The 20,984-nt window shown below is 37.1% G+C and overlaps 6 protein-coding genes across 10 annotated transcripts; 4 read left to right on the top strand and 2 right to left on the bottom strand.

The window, feature by feature from the left end:
* The first annotated feature begins 182 nt into the window (after positions 1-182).
* Positions 183-4,056, top strand: LOC17878046 (ubiquitin carboxyl-terminal hydrolase 18). 3 transcript variants are annotated; one of them, XM_023779397.1, is made up of 12 exons: positions 183-505; positions 928-1,123; positions 1,222-1,310; positions 1,414-1,499; positions 1,598-1,760; positions 1,854-1,977; positions 2,169-2,252; positions 2,335-2,492; positions 2,599-2,683; positions 2,765-2,977; positions 3,081-3,142; positions 3,330-4,056. In XM_023779397.1, the coding sequence occupies exons 1-12, from the start codon at positions 276-278 to the stop codon at positions 3,814-3,816; spliced, it is 1,977 nt and encodes a 658-aa protein (XP_023635165.1). In that variant the 5' UTR covers positions 183-275; the 3' UTR covers positions 3,817-4,056. The 3 variants fall into 3 exon arrangements, with proteins under 3 accessions (XP_023635165.1, XP_006283326.1, XP_023635166.1); XM_023779398.1 differs by having other exon boundaries at positions 197-505; positions 933-1,123; XM_006283264.2 differs by lacking the exon at positions 2,169-2,252 and having other exon boundaries at positions 185-505.
* A 1,670-nt stretch (positions 4,057-5,726) lies between these two features.
* LOC17878425 (B3 domain-containing protein REM7) lies at positions 5,727-6,975 on the bottom strand. Its single transcript, XM_023779219.1, is given in 6 exon segments — positions 5,727-5,873; positions 5,875-6,024; positions 6,108-6,226; positions 6,307-6,393; positions 6,469-6,769; positions 6,859-6,975. Coding segments are annotated over 6 exon segments (786 nt in total). The 5' UTR covers positions 6,937-6,975; the 3' UTR covers positions 5,727-5,822.
* Positions 6,976-8,250: 1,275 nt separating this feature from the next.
* Positions 8,251-10,684, top strand: LOC17878508 (putative B3 domain-containing protein REM4). The gene is made up of 6 exons (XM_006283535.2): positions 8,251-8,458; positions 8,564-9,037; positions 9,129-9,524; positions 9,610-9,849; positions 9,931-10,279; positions 10,388-10,684. The coding sequence occupies exons 1-6, from the start codon at positions 8,381-8,383 to the stop codon at positions 10,435-10,437; spliced, it is 1,587 nt and encodes a 528-aa protein (XP_006283597.2). The 5' UTR covers positions 8,251-8,380; the 3' UTR covers positions 10,438-10,684.
* Positions 10,685-11,622: 938 nt separating this feature from the next.
* On the top strand, positions 11,623-13,567 carry LOC17880993 (B3 domain-containing protein REM3). Its single transcript, XM_006283591.2, has 6 exons — positions 11,623-11,720; positions 11,786-12,193; positions 12,289-12,678; positions 12,763-13,011; positions 13,100-13,388; positions 13,484-13,567. The coding sequence occupies exons 1-6, from the start codon at positions 11,652-11,654 to the stop codon at positions 13,519-13,521; spliced, it is 1,443 nt and encodes a 480-aa protein (XP_006283653.1). The 5' UTR covers positions 11,623-11,651; the 3' UTR covers positions 13,522-13,567.
* A 105-nt stretch (positions 13,568-13,672) lies between these two features.
* LOC17878853 (B3 domain-containing protein REM1) lies at positions 13,673-16,314 on the bottom strand. Of its 3 annotated transcripts, none has more exons than XM_023779218.1 (7): positions 16,004-16,314; positions 15,521-15,917; positions 15,333-15,421; positions 14,875-15,243; positions 14,520-14,771; positions 14,106-14,403; positions 13,673-14,025 (listed from the first exon to the last, which is right to left on the bottom strand). In XM_023779218.1, exons 1-7 carry the CDS (start codon positions 16,067-16,069, stop codon positions 13,976-13,978), a joined length of 1,521 nt encoding a protein of 506 aa, XP_023634986.1. In that variant the 5' UTR covers positions 16,070-16,314; the 3' UTR covers positions 13,673-13,975. The 3 variants fall into 3 exon arrangements, with proteins under 3 accessions (XP_023634986.1, XP_023634985.1, XP_023634984.1); XM_023779217.1 differs by having other exon boundaries at positions 15,333-15,436; XM_023779216.1 differs by having other exon boundaries at positions 15,333-15,917.
* Positions 16,315-16,700: 386 nt separating this feature from the next.
* On the top strand, positions 16,701-18,911 carry LOC17879754 (UDP-galactose/UDP-glucose transporter 7). Its single transcript, XM_006284042.2, has 7 exons — positions 16,701-16,988; positions 17,276-17,381; positions 17,484-17,729; positions 17,825-17,935; positions 18,025-18,183; positions 18,269-18,412; positions 18,529-18,911. Exons 1-7 carry the CDS (start codon positions 16,948-16,950, stop codon positions 18,691-18,693), a joined length of 972 nt encoding a protein of 323 aa, XP_006284104.1. The 5' UTR covers positions 16,701-16,947; the 3' UTR covers positions 18,694-18,911.
* Positions 18,912-20,984: the final 2,073 nt, after the last annotated feature.

The raw sequence follows: 20,984 nt of genomic DNA on the forward strand, positions 1-20,984 counted from the left end.
GGGAAATATTGCGAGCAACTACAAAAAAACATAGTTGATAAAAGGAAAAAAGAAAACTTAAAGGGCCAGTCAGTAATATAAATTGTATTGGAGAGGCCCAAACCCAACATAGAACACACTCTAACACTGTGTCACTGTCTTCTCAAGTAAGTAACAAAATCAATGAAGCGGTAATACAAGAAAAGACAAAAATAAAAGTGAAATTCTTGAAATATAAAAAGATACAGAAGACACGAGAAGAAAGAAGAGACCGATGATTTATAGAAGCCAATTAGATGCATGAGGTTTGTTTTCCGGTGGATCTTTCTGTCTTCACTCGCCTCATTGCCACTCTATTTTTCCTCGCCGTTGGTGTTTTTTACTTCCTCAGAAACACCGCTGCTAAGTACTTCGACATCGGAGCCGCCGCCGCCGGAGGTTTCGACCGGGAATTCGTGGCGGTGGATGCTGAAGATTTCTCTGTCTGTGGGGAGAAATGCTCCAGCTGCAAATCCTTTCGAAATTGGTATGCCCTCAAACTCAATATCTGTATTGGGATTATCTCTAGAGCTTAGTGTAATTGAAAGATCTCTCCAGTGGGAGACTTATTACTATGTTTGCGAGCTTGTGATATGTAATTCTTTTCAAAGTCTTGAGCTTTTCAATAGAAGAACCCTGTGTTTGGAAGTTGTTGTTTCTGAATTTAGCTTATATGAGCAGCAGGTAGTTTGGAATTATCTTGGATCACCGTGTGTTTTAAAGTTGGTGTTAGTGCATTTCGGATGTGTAATTATTTCAAAGTCGTGGCCTTTTCAATAGAAGAATCATGAGTTTGGAAGTTGTTACTTAGATTATTTTGGGAACTTATTTTAAATGAGCTCAGATAGTTTGAATTATCTTCAACAGCTTGTGTTTTTAATTTGGTTATTTGAAATCCTTTGTTATCAGCTCAGAAGAGTGCCAAAGTTCAGATTGGAGTTCACGTCATCAAAGAAAATGCAAGGATGTTGGGATTACTAGCTTAACCTCATCTGCAAAGAATGGCTTAAGGTTCAGAGCTTCTTCGTTTGGGAATAGATATGCTTCTGAGGTTGCGCTGGTTTCTGATCAGGGTCGAAACAAGAGTATCCTCAAGCCAAGAGAAGTAATGTGTCTTCCTTTTTTCTCAACTCGTTTTGACATTTTCTTGATAGAGTCACTGTGAAAATCTTACTTGTACTTTTTTCTTGCAACTTTCTTCAGGTTCTTTTCCCGTATGAAGAATTTGTTGAATATTTTAACTGGGGCAGTTCAGAATTGGCTCCCTGTGGGCTCATGAATTGTGGAAATAGGTTTGTGTTCATCTATTTTCTAATGTAGCTTTCAAGCATCAATTGAAATGAATTGAGTTTGTTTTTTCTACGTTAAATATGATTTACTTTAATTCTCTTTCAGTTGTTTTGCCAATGTTATACTACAATGCCTATCGTGGACACGTCCTCTTGTTTCATATTTGCTGGAGAAAGGCCACAAGAGCGAATGTAAAACTTCTTTCTTTTCACTTTGCATTAATGCTTCAAGCTCTTTAGTTTAGTTTTCTGTATGCGCTCTAGCCTTGATCCTATGTTTTGTTTGACAGGTATGCTCAACAATTGGTGCTTCTTCTGTGAATTTCAAACCCATGTTGAGAGAGCAAGTCAAAGTCGGTTCCCTTTTTCACCAATGAGTATTATTTCACGGTTAACTAATATTGGTGGAACTCTTGGGTATGGAAGACAGGAGGATGCTCATGAGTTCATGAGGTCAGTATCTCTTACTCATGAACATAGCTATTTCCCAAGTGTTTTGTCTGTGAATCTCCCAACTGATGGATTTAGACAATTCACATAATTTAGGTATGCGATTGATATGATGCAGTCAGTTTGCCTAGAAGAATTCGGTGGAGAAAAAATAGTGCCTCTTCGTTGTCAAGAAACAACTCTTATCCAATATATATTTGGAGGTCTCCTTCAATCACAGGTGATATTTCCTGATCTCAATGTCAAATGTTCATATGTCTGATTGAATGGTGATAGTACATTCATGTACCATATTAAGGCAAGCTAACAATAGATGCATTGGGATCTTAGGAAATATCCTGTTATACGTATTCTTTCCTTTTTTTTTTTTTGAATTGTAGAATTCAACATGCTACTTCTTTTTGTCTTTAGCTGGCTGCCCCCATAGAGAATATATGGAACTTGTTTTCCAGTAGATTAAAAAACAATCAAGATCCTTCCTGTGGTAAACTTACGTTAAGTTCTAATGGTCCTCTTCTCTCTCTATCTTTCTCTGTTGAGCCTTTTTCCCATATTTTCTGCATTTTCAACTTTCCAGGTTAGGTGCACTGTTTGCAATCATGTTTCTGATCAGTATGAAAATATGATGGATCTAATCGTTGAGATGCATGGGGATGCGGTGTCTTTGGAGGAATGTCTTGATCAATTTACAACCGAAGAGTGGCTTCAGGGAGATAATATGTACAAATGTGATAGGTACGATAAGTAAATCCAAAAAGCTATGAATCTTAAGCAGTGTGTTAGTTGATTAGTTTAAAAATCGACTATGTTTGTTAAACCCAATAATATTTTCTCTTTCCAGGTGTAAAGACTATGTAAAGGCATGCAAGCGTCTTACGATTAGGCGCGCTCCAAATATTCTTACGATTGCCTTAAAAAGATATCAGGTATTTGTAGCATTGCCTTACTTTTTTCTAAATATCTTCTGGGAATAGTCGTCGATAACACATCTGTGAAATTATGTTCAGGGAGGTAGATACGGAAAACTGAACAAAAGAATAAGTTTTCCTGAGACATTGGATCTTAATCCTTACATGAGTGAAGGTGGGGAAGGATCAGATGTATATAAACTCTACGCAGTGGTTGTCCATTTAGATATACTGAATGCATCATTCTTCGGCCATTACATATGCTACATTAAGGACTTTTGCGGAAACTGGTATAGAATAGATGATTCCGAGGTAACAACACTCATATTACTTTCTGCTCTTCTTGTTAGCATGGAATTATGACGATTCCAAATTTTTTGAGGGATCTTCTAACCATAATAAAAAATACTCACAGATAGAAAGTGTTGAATTAGAAGATGTCCTTTCTCAAAGAGCTTATATGCTCCTCTACAGCAGGTATGCTTGTCTCCTTCTGTCTTTCGTTGTTCAGCTCCCCGTGTAAATTTAATCTATAACCACAAGATTGAGGCTGTTTATTTCACCATTAAGAGCTGAGTAAATTGATTGTATATGATGAAAACATAAAAAGACTGCGGTTGTTGAACTAGCGAGTTTCTTAATTTATGTTTCTGATGTCATGCAGGATTCAAGCTCGGTCGTCATCATCATGTCTTAGATCAGAAGTTCAAGATGAGAAGAAAACAGACACATTAGACACAGAATCTTGCCTAAAGGAGTTAGTTGAGAGTTCGATGGTAGGAGCTATTGAAAGCAGAAGCAGCATCCATGCGACCATTGAAGACCCTGAATGTGAACAAGAATCATCACCATCATCATTATCATCGTCACCATCACCATCACCATCACCATCTCCACCGCCATCAGTGCTGATCTCTGACTGTTGTAGTGAGGTTGAAAGGGCTGATACATTGGAATCCGAGTCAAACCCTTCAATTGATGACTCTTCAACGGATCATCAAGAGGATGCAGCAAATGGGAACAAAGATCCAGAGGTGAAATATCAGGCTGTCTTTACTTGTTCAGACCCTACAACGTCAAATCCATTGGTCTGTACACAATTTAAGCCTCCTGTGAGAGATATGGATACCAAGATGATCGACGCTCAATGATGTGGAGTTACAGACTTACAGCATATGAAAATCAACAGAGCGTCTAGCTTACAATAGGGATGTAGGTACTATTACACAATGACTTAAATATGGTTCTTAAGGGTGATTATACTTAGAATTTAAATGTTCTTACTGGTGAATTACCAAATTGTTTGCCGTTCATGTGACAGAATCATCAAGACCCTTATAGTAGATAGTATTTTGTTGACTTAAATCGACACGTTGGCTTTTTCCTAAATAGTTCATAACCAAACATTAGATTCATACCTCATAGGTTATGACTTTCACTAAAAACGATCACACGCTCCAATTAAGTTGGATGCAAATTAGAGTCAAGGTCTTGAAGTCTTGATCCTGAAGCAGAACTCGAGCTCAGGGAGAGTGTTTCTGTCTTCCCAGACCAACTCCACCCAAAAATAGTCGTACACCATAACGCCAGCAGCTTTGAAGAAATCTCTGATACCTTCACTCAAATGTATCCTTCCATTTTCATCGTGTTCCACTAGATTAACTGGCGACTCTACTCTGTGTTTCTCCAACAGAGTTATCTTCTTCCCTCCTGCATCTGCCATCTTGTTACCCTCAATGAAGCTCTGCGGAACATGCTGCATAGAATAGGAAATAATAAGCTTGCTCAGTACACTTTACAAGGCCTCAAAACCCAAAACTCAAACCACGAGAGCTTGCTTTAACTTTCAAGTCTACAATATTTGAGACTGGCTGGTAGAAAGACAGAAAGTGGAAGCCTGGGTGAAGAAGTTGGAAGAAATGTGGGTTTGAGAGATTGAAGAACTATATCCTCCACTGTTGAGGTTGGAAAAAGCGCTTCTCCACAAAGCAAACGAATAATTTATCAAGTCTTCAATTTATGACTTAAGTGTGCTTTTGGTAATCCTCTAACTCTACCTTCTTAAATTTATGGTCAAGCTTTTGTCTTTCACATTTTCATTATGAGAACTCCAGCTATCTCTTTCCCTTTTTCTAATAGGACTTTCTTCAACCTATCGGTCCAAGCTCTGATTTTTTTTTTAATTGGCAACTACTCTGATTCTTTTCTTTGCACCTTAGCTAGAGTCTATAGATATTAGAGTTAGTTGAGAATTCAATGGTGAAAGCTAAATGACACCAGAAGCAGCGGCCGTTTAACTATTAAAGATCATGTATGACAACAAGAATCATCATCATCATCAATATTGTTATGCAGAAAACTTCTGAATTTTTACATTACAGTAGTACTGCAGATTACATTACTTGACTAATGGTACTAAAGACTGATCATATGTAGAACTGATTACTTGTTTCCAAGCCCTAGATAAAATATGTTGTTAACTCTTACATAGCTAGACATTGGATTTATACTGCATATATAGGTTACGAATTCACTATTACAGGATATACTTACTAATAACTTGGACGCAATTTAGAGTAAGTCTTGGCATTGGAGCAGAATCTGAGCAAAGGAAGAGTTGTTTTGTCTTCCCAAACCAACTCAAACACTAAAGATTCATTCGCCTTAGTGCCATTAGCCTTGAAAAAATCTTTCAACCCAAAACCCAAACGCGTCTGTGTATTTCTCCTTTCCCTGACTAAAGTCACTGCCCAGTCTTTTCCATGCTTGTCCAACAGAGTTATCTTCCTCCTTGCTAGGTTTTCCATTCGGTTAACCTTAACGAAGTTCTTTGGAAGATGCTGCACACAAAGGAGGCAGTAAGCTTACACTGTGCAATTTATAAAACATTTCCTGATAAGTGATGACCAAAACCAAGGGAACAAAACTCCTCCAAGAGAGTTGATTTGACTTACAAGTCTACCATTTTGGAGACTGGATGGTGTGGCAGTTAGTGTCACAAATCGGTCTTCACTTACTGTCACTGAAGATGATGATGAAACTTTTTGACTATCACCAGATTTGTTTATCTTTCCTAATTTGTTGCAGTCTTTAGTGGACACACTCGTAAATTCTGCAGTGGAGAAACGAAGAAGAGGCGTTTTCAAGTTGTTGCTCTCTAGTTCAAACGTGACGGCATCTCCAGGTTTAAGCCCATTCTCATGGCAAAAACTTCTCCAGCCATCCCTCATGTAAAACGTTCTACTTGACTCTCTGAACTTGAGAATTAGCCTCCATTTCTTTGCTACTTCGTTCATTAGAACAATATTGTTACTTCCTTTAATCAGAGCACCGGACGTAGCAAACTTCTTTGGAAAAAACTGCAAAGTAAAAAAACTTAAAATCATGATTAGCAACTTTTACGGCTCTCAAAAGAAATCAAAAGTAAATATCAAGTACCAACCAGTGTATCCTCTTGTAGGTTCGAATCTGTTAGACGTGCAACGAAGCGAAACTCATCTGATGAAAACGACTTTGCATCTGCTTCAGGGATCCTCTTATGTTTCTTTCTTGGAAGCTTTCCTGTTCTCATACAAGTTGGAAAAGTTTTAGACCTTGTATATGTTCTTGAAACACCAACAAGTTCAGAGTTCAAGACTCACTTATACATGACTTAACCATGTTATCTTTGTCTTCGTCTAGTGAAGACTCTACTTCTGTTTTTAGACTCTGCTTCATCGACTCGTTTTCTAAATCATAACAAGAAAAAGGTTATTTATTTTTCAAAACCAAAATGTGAATTCCATGAACAGAAGACAACTTACTGAGGTTTTCCTGATCATCATAAAGATGATCGTCGTCGTTGCAAGACTGTCGATACTGAATCTCACAGCAACTGGGTCCAAAACAAGCGACGTGGAACAACAAAGCTCCTTGGTGTCTGAAAATGATAACATCTCCGATTCGGAGATCATGTGAGCTGGCGAACTCTTTCCAGCCGAAGGTGAGTCTCCGACCTTCCATCTCAACCTTCCAACTTTTCTCAGACGCGTCGGATTCTAGCTCCACTGTCTTTCCTTCGTATCTTCCTTCTATGTATGCAGAGAAAAACTTCATAGGAATGTTCTGAAACAACATGCAAAAGAGTTTCAAAACGAAACCATCTATCATAATAACTAAGCTATACTTGTAAAAGAGAGGCAGAGACAGAGTACCAGGTTGGAGTCGAAGCCTGGAAGAAGAACCTTGAAGAAATGAGGGTTTTCCGGAGATTGAAGAACTGGATCCGCCATTCTTTTAATAGTTTTTAGAAAGAAAAAAAAAAAACAAAACCAACAAAGTGTAGAAGCTAGCTAACGAGTGTCTTTTTGGTAATCCTCGCACGGCTCCTCTCTTATTAATGAGAGAGCTTCAGCTACCTGTTTTTATGACTCACTCCTTTTATTCTCATTCATTACACTTGTTCTTGTTGGTGCTAACAAGTAATACCTCATTTACTGATTGGGTACCATCATATATACCTCTTTTTATTTCTTTTATCTATGAACTAATAATAAATGACTACAAATAAAAATTCGAATCTTCTTCTTTAATCAAAGTTAAGATATTGGAAACAAATGTTAACAGAAACAATGAAACATCGTTTTTTTAAGAGGAGACTAGTATCAGACGGTTTCAGGCCAAACTGTAGAGACAAAGGAACGGAATCTGGAAGCTTTTGTTACACGAAATCGAAGAGCAAAATATGATTTGAAATCTAATTTCTACGGCGGTATGGAGCTTTAGTCTGGCCTTTGGAGCACTCTCCCACGTAATTAATCAACATATTCTAGGCATCTAGCTAGCTAGAATTTAATCGTTGAACTTGAAACAGAGGCTACACCAAAGATAGACATTCCAACATTGAGTTTGTGTTTGTAGTTGTGTACGTGGGGGAAAAAACAGAACATTTTGTTCTAATCTGTTTTCCTAATAATGGAATATACAAAACTAGGCATGAGGCATTCTGGATTCTTCCAACTTTATGGATAAAAATGGATCATTCTGATTAACAAAGAAACTGTTTAATGTTTTTTAAAACCTAACTCATACTATATAGTTCTACTCTGCCTCAGTGAATGCAAAAGCCATAACTGACTTTTTTTTTCTTTTTTTTTTTTTTTTTTGTCATCCGCCATAACTGACTTATTAAAATTTTGAATGCTATTATATAGGAATCAAATATTTCACTTATTATACTTTTAAATTGTGCTATATACATATTAATATATAAGGGTTGAAAAAAAAAAAAATATATATATATATAAGGGTTGTAATGCATTGGATCAGAAGAAAAGAAGAAGATAAGCCTATATAATTATATCACCATAATAAAGTAGACATATCACAGCTGAAAAATAAAATCAAATCAATCAAACAATTTGAAAAAATTGACGTTTTTTTTCCTTTTCATTCTGACAAATAAATAAATACTTTCAGTCCAACGAGTTACATCCATCAAATCAGAAAGGAGGAAAGAAACCTTGCCATTTAAGTCGTTTTGTCTATAAAATATCTTTGGCTATCATTTATTTATTGACAATAAAATCAGGAGTTAATCACGACAAATGAACAAGAATAGAGGAGTTATGCTGTGAGTATTAAAACCCTACCATAACGCCAGCGAAGAAGAAGAAGAAGAAGAATTGGAAAAATCAAAATTTCAGAGAAGAATTATTCATCTAGAGCTGTTCAACAATGACGGATCCACTAATCTCCCCTCCAAACAATAAAGCTTTCTTCGTCATTGATCTGTCTGGACAGAACTCTAATCCTGTATTTTTTCACTCCCTTTCAATCTCACCTTCTCTCTCTCTCTGATGTCTCCATCTCTGTTACAATGCATGAATCATTTTGGTATTTCTTGATTTGTTGTTTCAGATAATTCCTGCTGAATTTATGACGAAACACTTCAAGGGTAAGATTCAGTCAACGAAGCTGAAACTGACTTCAGTCGCTTCGGACAGAGTCTGGGAAGTGCAATTGGACGGCAGGAGATTCGCCGGCGGATGGAAAAATTTCTCTGTCTTCCACTCTGTTCGCGGCGACGACGTTTTGAGTTTCAGACACGACGGTGGTATGGCCTTCCACGTCACACCCTTCGGACGCAGTTTCTCTCAGATACAGTTGATCTCTTCTTCTACCTCTGACGATGAACACAATGTTTTTGATGCTCATGATGATGATAAAGACGATGATGTCGATCTTGGAGATGATGACAATCCAGTATCCGAAGAGGATTTGTGTTTGAAGAAAACTTCGTCGAAGAAGAGAGCAAGAACTGAAACAGAGTCATCTGAAGAAACTTATCTTATTGCGCACGTCACACCTTCAAGCCTTAAAAGAGATAATATGGTTACTACTATTTCGCTTAGCTTGACTCGTTTATACAATTTTTTATTCCATTGATCTCTTGCTACACTGTAATTAAGTTATGGTTTTGCAGTGTCTTGTAAGCAAATTTGCAAGGTCGAATGGTCTGGGCGGGAGAGAGTGTTACATTGATCTAAAAGATGAACATGGAAAATCTTGGACTCTTCTTCTTAGACACAACAAAAGCACTGGTCAGGCTTTTATGCGTGGAGGCTGGAAACTTTTCTGCCGTAGCAACGGGATCAAAGCCGGATCTTCATGTAGGTTTAAGCTTGTCCAAAGCGGAACTAAACCTGTGCTACAGCTGTGCCCCAACACTTCTAGTTCCAAAGCAAACGAAAAAGAGAATGTTTCTGAAAGTGAAGTTGATGAGATTGAATCTGAGCATTGCTCAGAGACAGTTCCAATGCATCAGAACAAGATTCTGACGTTGGACCTTAAACCTTACACGCTAAGGACATGCCAATTTGTAAGTTTTAAGACCTTTATTTTAGGGCTTTCAAGTCTTTGTTGTTGTTGTTGTCATCGGCTTAAATGTGTTGAAACTTGTACAGCGTGTTCCTGCATCGTTGACAAGAGAGAACGGGATCCTGGAAGCAGGAGAGGTAACTATAGTGAACAAAGATGGCGAAGAGTGGAAGTCGTATCTAGTTAACGTCAAGGGGCGAGATCAGTTTTACATTAGAGGTTGTAAAGCGTTCTTTGTAGCCAATGGCATAAAGAACGTTGGTGATCCCTTCACACTGGAGGTTATTAGAGGAGGATTATCTCCTATTCTCAAGATATGTTCCAAGGTTAGCACAAAAGCAATTACTGTACTAGTTATTGAACTTATGTTGTTGTGAAATTGCTGTGTTAAAACGAATTGTGTTCAGGTGAAGCAAGCATCGTTTGATGGCCACAAGACTCTGGAGAGGAAACCCCAAATGACGGTTCAAGCACAGCATGCTGAAGACGAAACAGAGAACCGGGTCCAAAAGAAAGCTCGAGTTTGTACAGAAGAAGGACCATCTCGCTGCACTAGGGGATTGAACAAACCAAGTAGCACTGATCCAGAAAATTTGCAGGGCAAGCAACCACTTCAACCTTGCTCAATCTCTGATCACGTTAAAAAGGTGAAACAGAGTATTGTGGAGACTCTAACCGATGTTAGACGGTTTCGGTCGGAGCTGGAGAATAAGGAACAAAACCTAGAAGCTTCGCTGCAAGAAATTGATGCTTTAGGTATGGCCTGAATTACCAATGAACAACTACCCTTTAATTGTGTGTGTGTGTGTGGGGTTTATTTTGGTTCTTATGATTTTTTTTGATAATGTGATGTTGGAAAAACAGGGGAAAAGATGACAGGAATCAGCAAAATCTTCAACATTAGTGAAGTTTAAATCGGAAATGAAGATTAGAAAATAGACCAGGTACTTTGCAACAATGGAGTCAAGTGTTGCATGGCACCTTTATCTCATTCACGTCTTAGTCAAAATAAAGTTACTGACATGTTTCGGATGAATGAAACTTTTGTTTGGTTATTACTAAACTTGTTATAACCAAATATGGAAATTTATTCGATTACTTGTGTTTTACTGAACCTGTCACATTCTCCCCCTGTGTTTAATTTTGAAGGAAACAAAAATTATTACGTTTTTTTTTTGGTTTATTTTTTTATTTTTTTGTAAATGTTAAAAATTATTATGTTAATTTGAATATATTTCATACTAGTATATATGTTTATGTAAATATAGAATATGAAATAAAAAAGATAAGAGCTTGTCTATCTAGTACATACCACGTTGAAGGAGAGCTAATAAAGATATTTTGTCTTTAGGTTAACAAGATTCCATTTTATTTCAGCAAGATCACCAAAACAATACAAAACGCTTTATGTTATTAAAGAAAATGAGTAATAAATTCTTGAAAAAGGTTGCTCGAAAAGAAACTCTGTACAGAAGGATTAGATTCGCCATATCCCTTTGATTGAACTCTCCTAGAGGGCTAACGAACAGAACATGCCTATCTTGGAAAAGGAAACGATGATGTGTAGAAAGACTTTGAATAAACTGGATAGAAAGAATATTAGAAAAGTAAATTCTACATCAAGTTAACTAATTTTTGTTGTTCGGTTAAGTCTTCTTTTTTTGGTTTCCGTCATATAATTTGGCTACATTACTTAATTAATGTTGTTGTTTTTGGGTTTTATGATAATTTCGTGTTAACAATATAAATGCCTTTATCATTTGTTAGATTACCAAAACGTATAAGATGAGAGATTAGACGAAAAGAGTAAGACCAACATTATTACCAAGTATCTTATGTGAATTTTAGGTTAATTTTGTAAAAGCTAAAAACCAGTATTCCAGTAATGTCAAAAAAAAAAAAAAAAAAAACCTAAGAACCGGTATTAAGAAAATCTTTTGATTACAAAAACTAACTTTTCTTCTTACAAATTTAATATTAAATTAATGTTGACAACAATATTGTTAGCGTACTCCCAATAAAAATGCTGTAATGGTCAAATTTGGCTATAATAAAAGGAAAACCCGAGAGCATTGAAAAGAGTAAAGAAAAAAAATCAAGACTTTCAATTTCCTTTGAGCTTTCAACAATGGCAGTTCCACTTTCTTCATCTCAACCAAGCTTCGTCATATCACTTGCTGGACACAACTCCAATCCAGTAATCTCACTCTCATTCTCAACCTACCACGAAACTCAAATTTTTGGTTGTCACTGTTGTTGCAGATAATTCCTCAAGTGTTTTCTACGGCTTACTTAAAGGATTTGAACGACTTAGGGAAATTGAAACTGACCTCTGACGCTTCGGATACAACCTGGGATGTGAAACTGAACGGTCGGAGATTCGCTGGGGGCTGGGACGATTTCTCAGCCGCTCACTGTCTCCGAGACGACGACGTTTTGCTTTTCAGACACGACGGCGAAATGGTTTTCCATGTCACACCTTCCGGACGCTGTTTCTCTCAGCTACAGTGTAAATCTTGTAGCTCTGGTGATGATGAGACAGGGGACGATGAATCAGTTTCGAAGAACATATCGAGGAAGAAGGAGTCAAGAATAAAAGCAGAGTCTTCTTCATCCGAAATTTTTTGTCTTATCGGCGTCACACCTTCCAACCTACGCCTAAATCGAGTGGTTTCTTTCTACTTGGAATCAAACTCTTTAGAGTTCTTGTCCTTGAGTTCCTTTTATGAACATTGATCTTGTGCTTTGTTCTTTTTTTTTTGCAGAATTTTTCAAAACATTTGTCGAGATCAAATGGTTTGAGCAAAAGATGGTGCGGGATTGATCTAATGAATCTAAGTGGGGAATCATGGGCTCTGGGTCTGCAACACGACAACTTTAATGGTCAGGATTATATCAGTGGAGGCTGGACTAGTTTCTGTCATGCAAATGAGCTAAAACCCGGATCGTTCTACCGGTTTAAACTTGTTCTGAATAGGACCAGGCCTTTGCTACGGTTGTGTTCTTATATTATTCCAGAAAGAAACCGTTCCGGAGCAAATGGAAAAGCTAATGTTTCGGAGAAGTATAGCAGGGAAGGTGGGAGTGCTTCGACGAAGCAGAACAAGTTTCTGACTGTAACTTTTAAGCATTATATGCTCCAGTCAGGACAGCTTGTGAGTTTTCAACATCTTTAGGTGTAGGGTTAACTCGATTATGCATTTTTGTGATACTTTGCTAATGCTTTCAAACTTCTGCAGCGTCTTCCGAGATCATTTGCTAGGGAGAACGGGATCAAGCAGGCAGAAGAGATCATTCTAGTGGACAAAAATGGAGTGAAGTGGCCATCCTATGTAGCTTCTCCCAAACAACGAGAAGAGTTTTACATGGCACATGGTTGGACAAGTTTTTGTGCAGCCAATAAGTTAAAGACGGGAGAGACCTTCACGTTGGAGTTTGTTCGAGGAGAAGGCACAACTCCTATGCTCAAGTTCTGCTTCATGGCCAAGGTCAGGGTGAACAAACACCTTGTGGTTCAAGTCACCTTTTTTGTTATATTGAATTGTAATCAGAATATTAAACGAATTGTTTATTCAGGCAAAACAAGAAGAGGCTCCAGAAGAGACGGGAGCTCCATACCAAAAGAGAGCTCGAGTGTCTGTAGAAGTAGGACACTCTCGCCGCACTCAGGCACCTAACAAATCCAGTGATGATCCAAAAATCTTGCAACGCAAGCAACCACTTCAACACTGCTCATTCTCTGGTGAAGCGAAAAATGTGAAACAGAGTATTGTAAACATTTTGACTGGTATAAAACGGTTTCGGTCAGAGCTTGAGATAAAGGAGCAAAGTTTAAAAGCTTCGTTGCTGGAAATTGACGCTTTAGGTATGAGCAAATCAAGTAACCGCTGATGAACACTTTGTTTTCTTTGACTATGTTGGGTCTCTGTTTCTAACATGTTTAATGTCGAACATAAACAGGGGAGAAAGTATTGAAAATAAACAAAATCCTCAAGTAATCCTCAAGTTTAAAAGTGAAGATTAGGAAATGGAACACGAGCTTTTTGCAAATCTTGTTTGTAACTGGAACTCGTTCAACGATGGAGATGAGTACATAGTTTGTAAACACTAAAAGACATATATATATATTTCTTATTCTCAAGTATAAAATATGCGAAAAACCAATGGTGATTAATTTGTAATACAACAAAAATTCTCAGAGATATAATGAAATAGTCCAGATTGCTGATGCAACGGAAGAGGCAAGTTACAAACTCTTCCATACTACAAACTTTTCAAGTGGACAGTCTCCGGAACTTGCAAATCTCAAATATATAATAAACATACGTTAGTTTGGTGGAGGAAGGAGAAGAATCTAATGAAAACTACTTGACTCCACCTTTGAATGATTCAAGACACAAAAAGTGCTTGCAAAATACTCTTGTTCCTTTTTCCCCCATCTTCAGTCTCACTTCAAATCAGATTATTGCTGAGGATTTTGCTGATTCCCCATATCCTCTCCCCTGTTTCATCATCACAAGATTAGAAACCTAAGTCAAACAAAAATGGAAAAAACCAGCAAGATCTTGTTTCAGGAACGCACCTAAGGCGTCTATTGCTAGCAAAGAGGCTTGCAGATTCTGTTCACTTGTCTCAAGCTCGGTCCGACACTGTCTCACAGTGTTCAGAGTATCTACAATTCCCTGCTTCACACTAGCCACCTGATCAGAGACTGAGAAAGATTGTGGTTGCAATGGTCCGCTACTTATTCTCTTATTAACCTGTCCCTCTACTCCTACTCTTGGAGTCTTTTTCACATTCCTTGGTTGAGGAGCAGTCTCACAAGCTCTCTTCTTACAAGTTTTTTGGTTTCCTTTTCCCTTGTATTCATGGTTGTCAATCTGAAAGGAACTCAAGAGATCATTTAGCATCTTTATATACAAATGTTTTAGCTCTTCAGTCTCTCTAAGCAAGCCAGTGATCTTTTTATATACACAAAGCTGTGTTAGTTGTTCACCTTAGAGCAGAACTTAAACATAGGAGTTTCACCATTCCACATCAGTTCCAGCTTGAAGGAATCATTGACCTTCACTCCATTCGCTTCGCACATCTCTCTCCAACCTTTTCTCAAATAAAACCATTCACTTCCGCCTCGTCCAAGTCCTGTTATCTGTAGATAAGACGACCACTTCCTTCCATCTTGGTTCAGCAGAATTACGTCCCCTGCCTTCTTAATGCCATACTCCCTCGTGAAACTCACTGGAAGTGACTGAAAAAAGATTCATTCAGTATCAAACGCTTAAACTCATGAGGTCATGACTATGTCCACAAAAAAAGTTCATGACAAGTTGACAACAAGTTCTTGAACTTACTAGCTGCCCGGTACTGTCACGGCTTGGTGTATACTTTACTATCACAGTTGGTGAAGGAGCCTTCTTCTCCTTTGCCTTTGAAACTTCATCCAACGTTCTCTTCTCTTTATGGTCATTGCCAGGTTCCTGTGGGCACAACCAAAGCACAGGCTTTTTCCCATTTTGGAAAAGTTTAAACTTACATAAATCTCCTTGTTTTAGATCATTAGTAAAGCAGAAGTGTTCCCAGCCTGCTCTGATGTAAAACACACCACTTGAGATGTTTTTTGCAAGTTTCATTGTCCATATTCTCCCTTGCTCATTCATTACATCGATCTCACACGCTTTTTGGTGCTCACCAAACAACACCGTATATTTTCTAGAAAGATCCTGCAATAACATCTTCAACAAGTCAGATCACTCAACAATGCTATACTCTTGACTGTTACAACAGAGTTAAAATGGAGTTTAGTAGTCACCAAACGATCCTTGTTGAGGCTATAGCGAGTAACACATCCTGTGATGAAACAAGAGTGGCGTGATGAAGAATCTTCTGATTTCTTGTTCCCTGAATCAAAACAGTCTTCACTTACATAGTCACCAAACCAATTAGACCCAAAAATTAAACAGAGATATATACATTCTGTAGTTTCATTAAACAACTCACTTGCTCTATTCCCGTCCCCATCATCATCAATATCAGCAGCATCTTTGCTTTCCCCATCATCATCATCATCATCATTAGTTTCGTCATCATCATCATCATCATCATCATCATCAACATAGTCATCAGCAATGCAAGTATCCTCAGTATCAACGTGGCTAGACGACGCGTGATGTATGTCACCGGAAACAGATCCGGAGGCCACAGATACATGAAAGACATCATCTCCTTGATGTTTGAAAACCAAAACGTCACCGTCTCTGAATTTATGTTCGCCGGTGAACTCTTCCCAGCCGTCGGCGAGCCTGCCGCCGTCCAGTTTCACTTTCCAAACCTTGTCCGACGCGTCCGATATTAGTGACACTTTCATGTGGTTCATTAAGAACTCAGCATGAAGAGTCTGCAAAAAATACAAAAGAAACAGTTGATTATCCATTTAACCAAAGACAGTAACTTTAACCAAAGGCAAAAGAGAGAAAGCATTACGAGAAGTGGTTTATCTCCGGTAAGAAACTTTTGGTGAAACAGAGAAAAACGTGGTGGATCTGCCATTGTTGAATAGTTCACACTAATCTCAGTTGATGGTTTAGGGCAGAGAGTGAGATAGAAAGCAATAAAACAGAGCAACTCTTTCCTTCTAGTTCTAGTGTTCTAGTTCTCACGTCTTCCTAGTAAATGATGACGTTACATTGTTGTTTCTTTTAATTACGTTACAAAAAAGGTAAATCGAATCTAGTAAAACCGGAAAAGCTGATGTGAATCTATCACATTGGTTAACGGAGTATGTGTAGTCTGTACAACCTAGCCCTCATCTTTTTCTTACACGATTAATAATTGTGCATGTAACCAAGTACCAACCCATCATCATTCATCACCTATGTTGGCAAAGGATACTCTATGTAATAGGTTTTGACTTTTGACAGTTTTGTCCATTTTTCTTTTGGTTGTGTCTGAAAGATATGATTTCTGATAGCCGTGAAATGAAATGTTGTAATCGCATCATTTTTATTTGGTTAATTTTAGTAAAAATAGAAGCCTTTGGGCCTTTTGGGCTTAACTATTTGAGATGAGCCGCACACAAAACGGTTTATTGGTGGGAGCAGAAACGTGTTATAGACCTTGTTGTTCAGACAGAAGGTTACTGACTTTTTGACTATTAAGTGTTGACTTTTTACTGGGAAGCTCTGCTCCAATGACCTCTTCTCCTCGCTCGAGCTCTCGGTTAAGATCCTCAATCCAAGGGAAGAAACTGTACTGTATATCCAAATAAAAAGATGATTATCGCAATTTCTTCTCGAAATGCACGTCTTGAATCACGTTGAATCACCCACAAAACGTGTTTCCTGAGGAAAGTTTTCTTTGATTTCTGTGCATACCACCAATACTGATTTTTCAAAAGATTTATATATCTCAAATCACTCTTCATTCCCATGGAGGTTCAAGCTGAAATGGAGCCTAGCTCGTCCATTAGGTACTCTACTCTCCTCTAATTCCTGCTCTCTTCTTCAAATTTGATCCCTTTTTTTTTTCTTTGTTCATGGCTTCTTTCAATTCGATTAGGGAAGTATCTGATCGATTTAGGACGCGTTAGGGATACATTTATTGGTTTCGTGGATTCGATTGCTTCTTAAAGTTATTAACTTGGATACTTTGAATTGCGCTTCTTCATCAGGGTAGATCTAGATCTCGAGATTTACAGAGAATCAAAGTTATGTTTGTGCAGAGAATAAGTAAGCTTATGTTTGTTCTATGATGCAGTTTAATCTCAGCTGTTTCATATGGCATTGCTTCCATGGCAATGGTTTTTATCAACAAAGCTGTTATTATGCAGTATCCACATTCCATGACTGTTCTTACCCTACAGGTACTACAGTATTTGATATCTACTTAACTAGGATTACTCACTTCCTCAAAATGCTGGTTATGAATTGGTCCTTCTTTTTTTTTTTTTTTTGGTTTGTATTAGCAATTGGCAACTTCTTTGCTTATACACTTTGGCAGACGAATGGGATACACAAGAGCTAAAGGAATCGATTTGGCCACCGCAAAAAAGCTACTCCCGGTTTCGATCTTCTACAATGCTAACGTTGCATTTGCTCTTGCAAGCTTGAAAGGAGTTAATATTCCAATGTATATCGCCATTAAGAGACTCACTCCACTCGCTGTTTTGATTGCTGGGTTCCTCTTTGGTAAAGGCAAACCAACCACTCAGGTATTTGCCACTCTAATCTTTTATGAAAAGGTTCATCTTTTTATTTTTCAATTTTGCTAATGAAACAAGCAATGAATCTCTTGTTGAATTTTCAGGTTGCTCTATCTGTACTACTGACAGCTGCAGGTTGTGTAATTGCAGCTCTTGGAGATTTTTCTTTTGACCTTTTTGGGTATGGTTTGGCTTTAACATCTGTCTTTTTCCAGGTTGGTTTCATTGTTCTTTTCCTTCCCTTGCATCAATCCCCCATTAACCATATGATAAAACCAATATCGTTTCATGCTCATCGCTGCAGACCATGTACCTTGTGCTGGTTGAGAAGTCTGGTGCAGAAGACGGGCTTTCCTCGATCGAGATAATGTTTTATAACAGCTTCCTTTCTCTCCCATTTTTGTCCTTCCTCATCATAGTTACCGGCGAATTCCCAAACTCTCTATCTCTCTTACTTGCAAAGGTCAGAAACGTTCATCACTCTAAGCTTGCGGCTTTTCTCAGAAACTAATTTCTTAAAAGGTCAAACTATTTCTTCTGTTCGACAGTGTTCTTATTTGCCATTCTTGGTGATTCTCATTCTTTCACTGGTAATGGGCATTGTCCTCAACTTCACCATGTTTCTTTGCACCATTGTGAACTCTGCACTAACAACAACCATCGTTGGTGTCCTCAAAGGCGTTGGTTCCACTGTAAGTATATACTCTCATTTGGCTCTGTTTCGAGATGAAAGTCTCTTCATTTTCAAGTCAAGAGGCAAGCATTTATTAGTCTTATACTTATCTTTGCTTCGTTTTTAATCTCCTAGACTCTCGGTTTTGTCCTCTTGGGTGGTGTTGAAGTACATGCTTTGAACGTGTCCGGTTTAGTGGTCAATACAGCTGGTGGTGTGTGGTACTCATACGCCAAGTACCGACAGAAAAAGGCTAAACCGGCTAAGCTAATGTCTGATTTGGAAGCTCACAAAAAATGAGACTCGAGATCTGATTTGTATTTGATTGCGCGTCACATATGTCCTTTGTCACAAAAAAGTTGTATTTCTGATACTTGTTGGGTTTGGTTATCTCTTTGGAAGTGGAAGGCATAGTGGGGGTTATAGTCTTTGCCATTCAAACCAATGATCCGAAAGAACCGAAGTATTAGATAGAAGTTGAACCAGTAAAACCGGTATAACAAGAAACTTTCAAGTTTCAAGAATCACAGTAGCTTCAGCCTTCAGGTCCAATCTTCTCGGTTGGATCTAAAAGTGAGAGATTAGAGAAGCCATTAAAGTAACTGAATTTTGATAAGAATCAACCTTGCACTGATCAGGTGATTTCAAATAGGTTATTCAATATCAGTTATTATATGTCGATAAAGTTGTAAAGTTGTGGCCGTAGCATAACAACGATACAACAAAAACATCAGGCATGTGTTGGGTATCAACTATCAACTATCAACTATCAAATAGTTAGAAGAACACATGAAATGTTTGTTCTATTTAATTGTGGAAAAAAGTTATTAAAATGGGTCTACTACTAATTAATACCTTTAGATTAAGACACATTTTTTTTTTTTTTTGTGATAGAAAAGACAGCACATGAGAGTCATTACAGCGTCAGCTACCTGTTCAAGTCTTTAATACATTCGTTAACACTGTTCGAGACCCATTTTAGGACAACATTATTGGTCTTAACAGAACAAAATATTGCTCGGAATATTCAAATTTTAGAAAAGCAATGGATGTTACTTTGGAAGAGTTGAGAAACTTTTTACAAAAAAATAGAAAAAAAAAACTTTGATCAATAAAAAATGAAAAATTCTCTTGAATGAGTGTATCCATCCACTAATTACAATAATATTGATAAAAGTAGAGAGTGTAACGCACTTGTATGTAAGATAATATGTTAACATAGTTGAACGAATATCATAATTCAAAAGTGATACTGATAACAAATTAGTAATAATCAATCATTCACTAAAGACATAAGCGATCCTCTTTATATATACATGATTAACCTGGATTCATTTTAAACACACACTCTTAATCATATATATATCTTGTCCAATAATTTTTGAATTATTGTTAGGGCAGACTTGTGATTATACCGAGGAATGTATACAAAAAAAAAAAAAAAAAAAAGATAACGATTCTGAAGTAAATTGAAAAGAAAACTAGGTCATTTTTAAGTATCATTTTATTACGTTATAATAGCCAATATTATTAAAATCGTATTGCATGTTATATCCTAACTCTAACTTTATTCTACTTGACGATTTTTTTTGTTACATAGGCACCGATTGGTTTGTGTAAGAGGATTTGTAGATGCTACAAGGAAAACAAACTAGAAAAGGTATTACATTACAAAAAAAGTATAACTAGCACACAAATTAATTATTCTTGAACGACATATATATATATATACTAATTCTTTTCGCTTTTCCTTTGCTTATAGTTTATTATATGATTACTTTCATAAAACGTTAGGTATTTGTATGGTAAAAAATAAACCTTAAAAATGCCAAAAGAATATCCTTATCTTCTAGAGTTTGTACATGTGTTAATATCACCACCGACAAGTAACTCAGCGTAACCTAATTGTTGGTTCGAACTTTTTAGATGTAATTTTCATATCGGGAGATTGTTATTATCCCTATTGCTAATGAATCCTATATACTTCTTTTTGTCAAAGACACACCACTAAACTTTTTTGTTTTCGTTTACAAATGACCATAATTAGCGGCACTATTTAGAAGTTTCTTGCTGCTATTAGTCAACAAACTTGACCATCTATTTTGATTGTTATTGTACTTTTGTCAATTGGTCATTCCAACTTTAAAGAAAAAAAAAACAGATCATCAACAATTGTAATTGTTTCCCTCCTTACGATCCTAAACATCTGCAGATTATAATAATTCCCATGTACAAATAATTCTTGATTATGGAATTCAAAATATCGAGTTGCATTTATTTCTATAAACAGTGAATGGGTTTGACTCGTAAGTTTATGACTACAACACACACTTTTTCAAGTAAATTAAAAGTCCTCTTGACTAAATGACTCAACCATATGCATTTTTTTGTTCTTTATTATTAAGTTGATGACATACTTGATACAAGAAAAACTAAAGTTGAATGGACTACTAAAAACATGGAATGTTACTATATGTATAAAATATAATATGACGGACATGGAAAATGACATGGGGAGCACGTAGGAGAAGCGGTGAGACCATTTTGAGTGATTCACTTTGAACCGATTTGGTGGTATCTCTTATAAAAAA

Source organism: Capsella rubella, unplaced genomic scaffold (assembly GCF_000375325.1).
Source record: "Capsella rubella cultivar Monte Gargano unplaced genomic scaffold, Caprub1_0 scaffold_7, whole genome shotgun sequence".
Classification (NCBI taxonomy): Eukaryota; Viridiplantae; Streptophyta; class Magnoliopsida; order Brassicales; family Brassicaceae; genus Capsella; species Capsella rubella.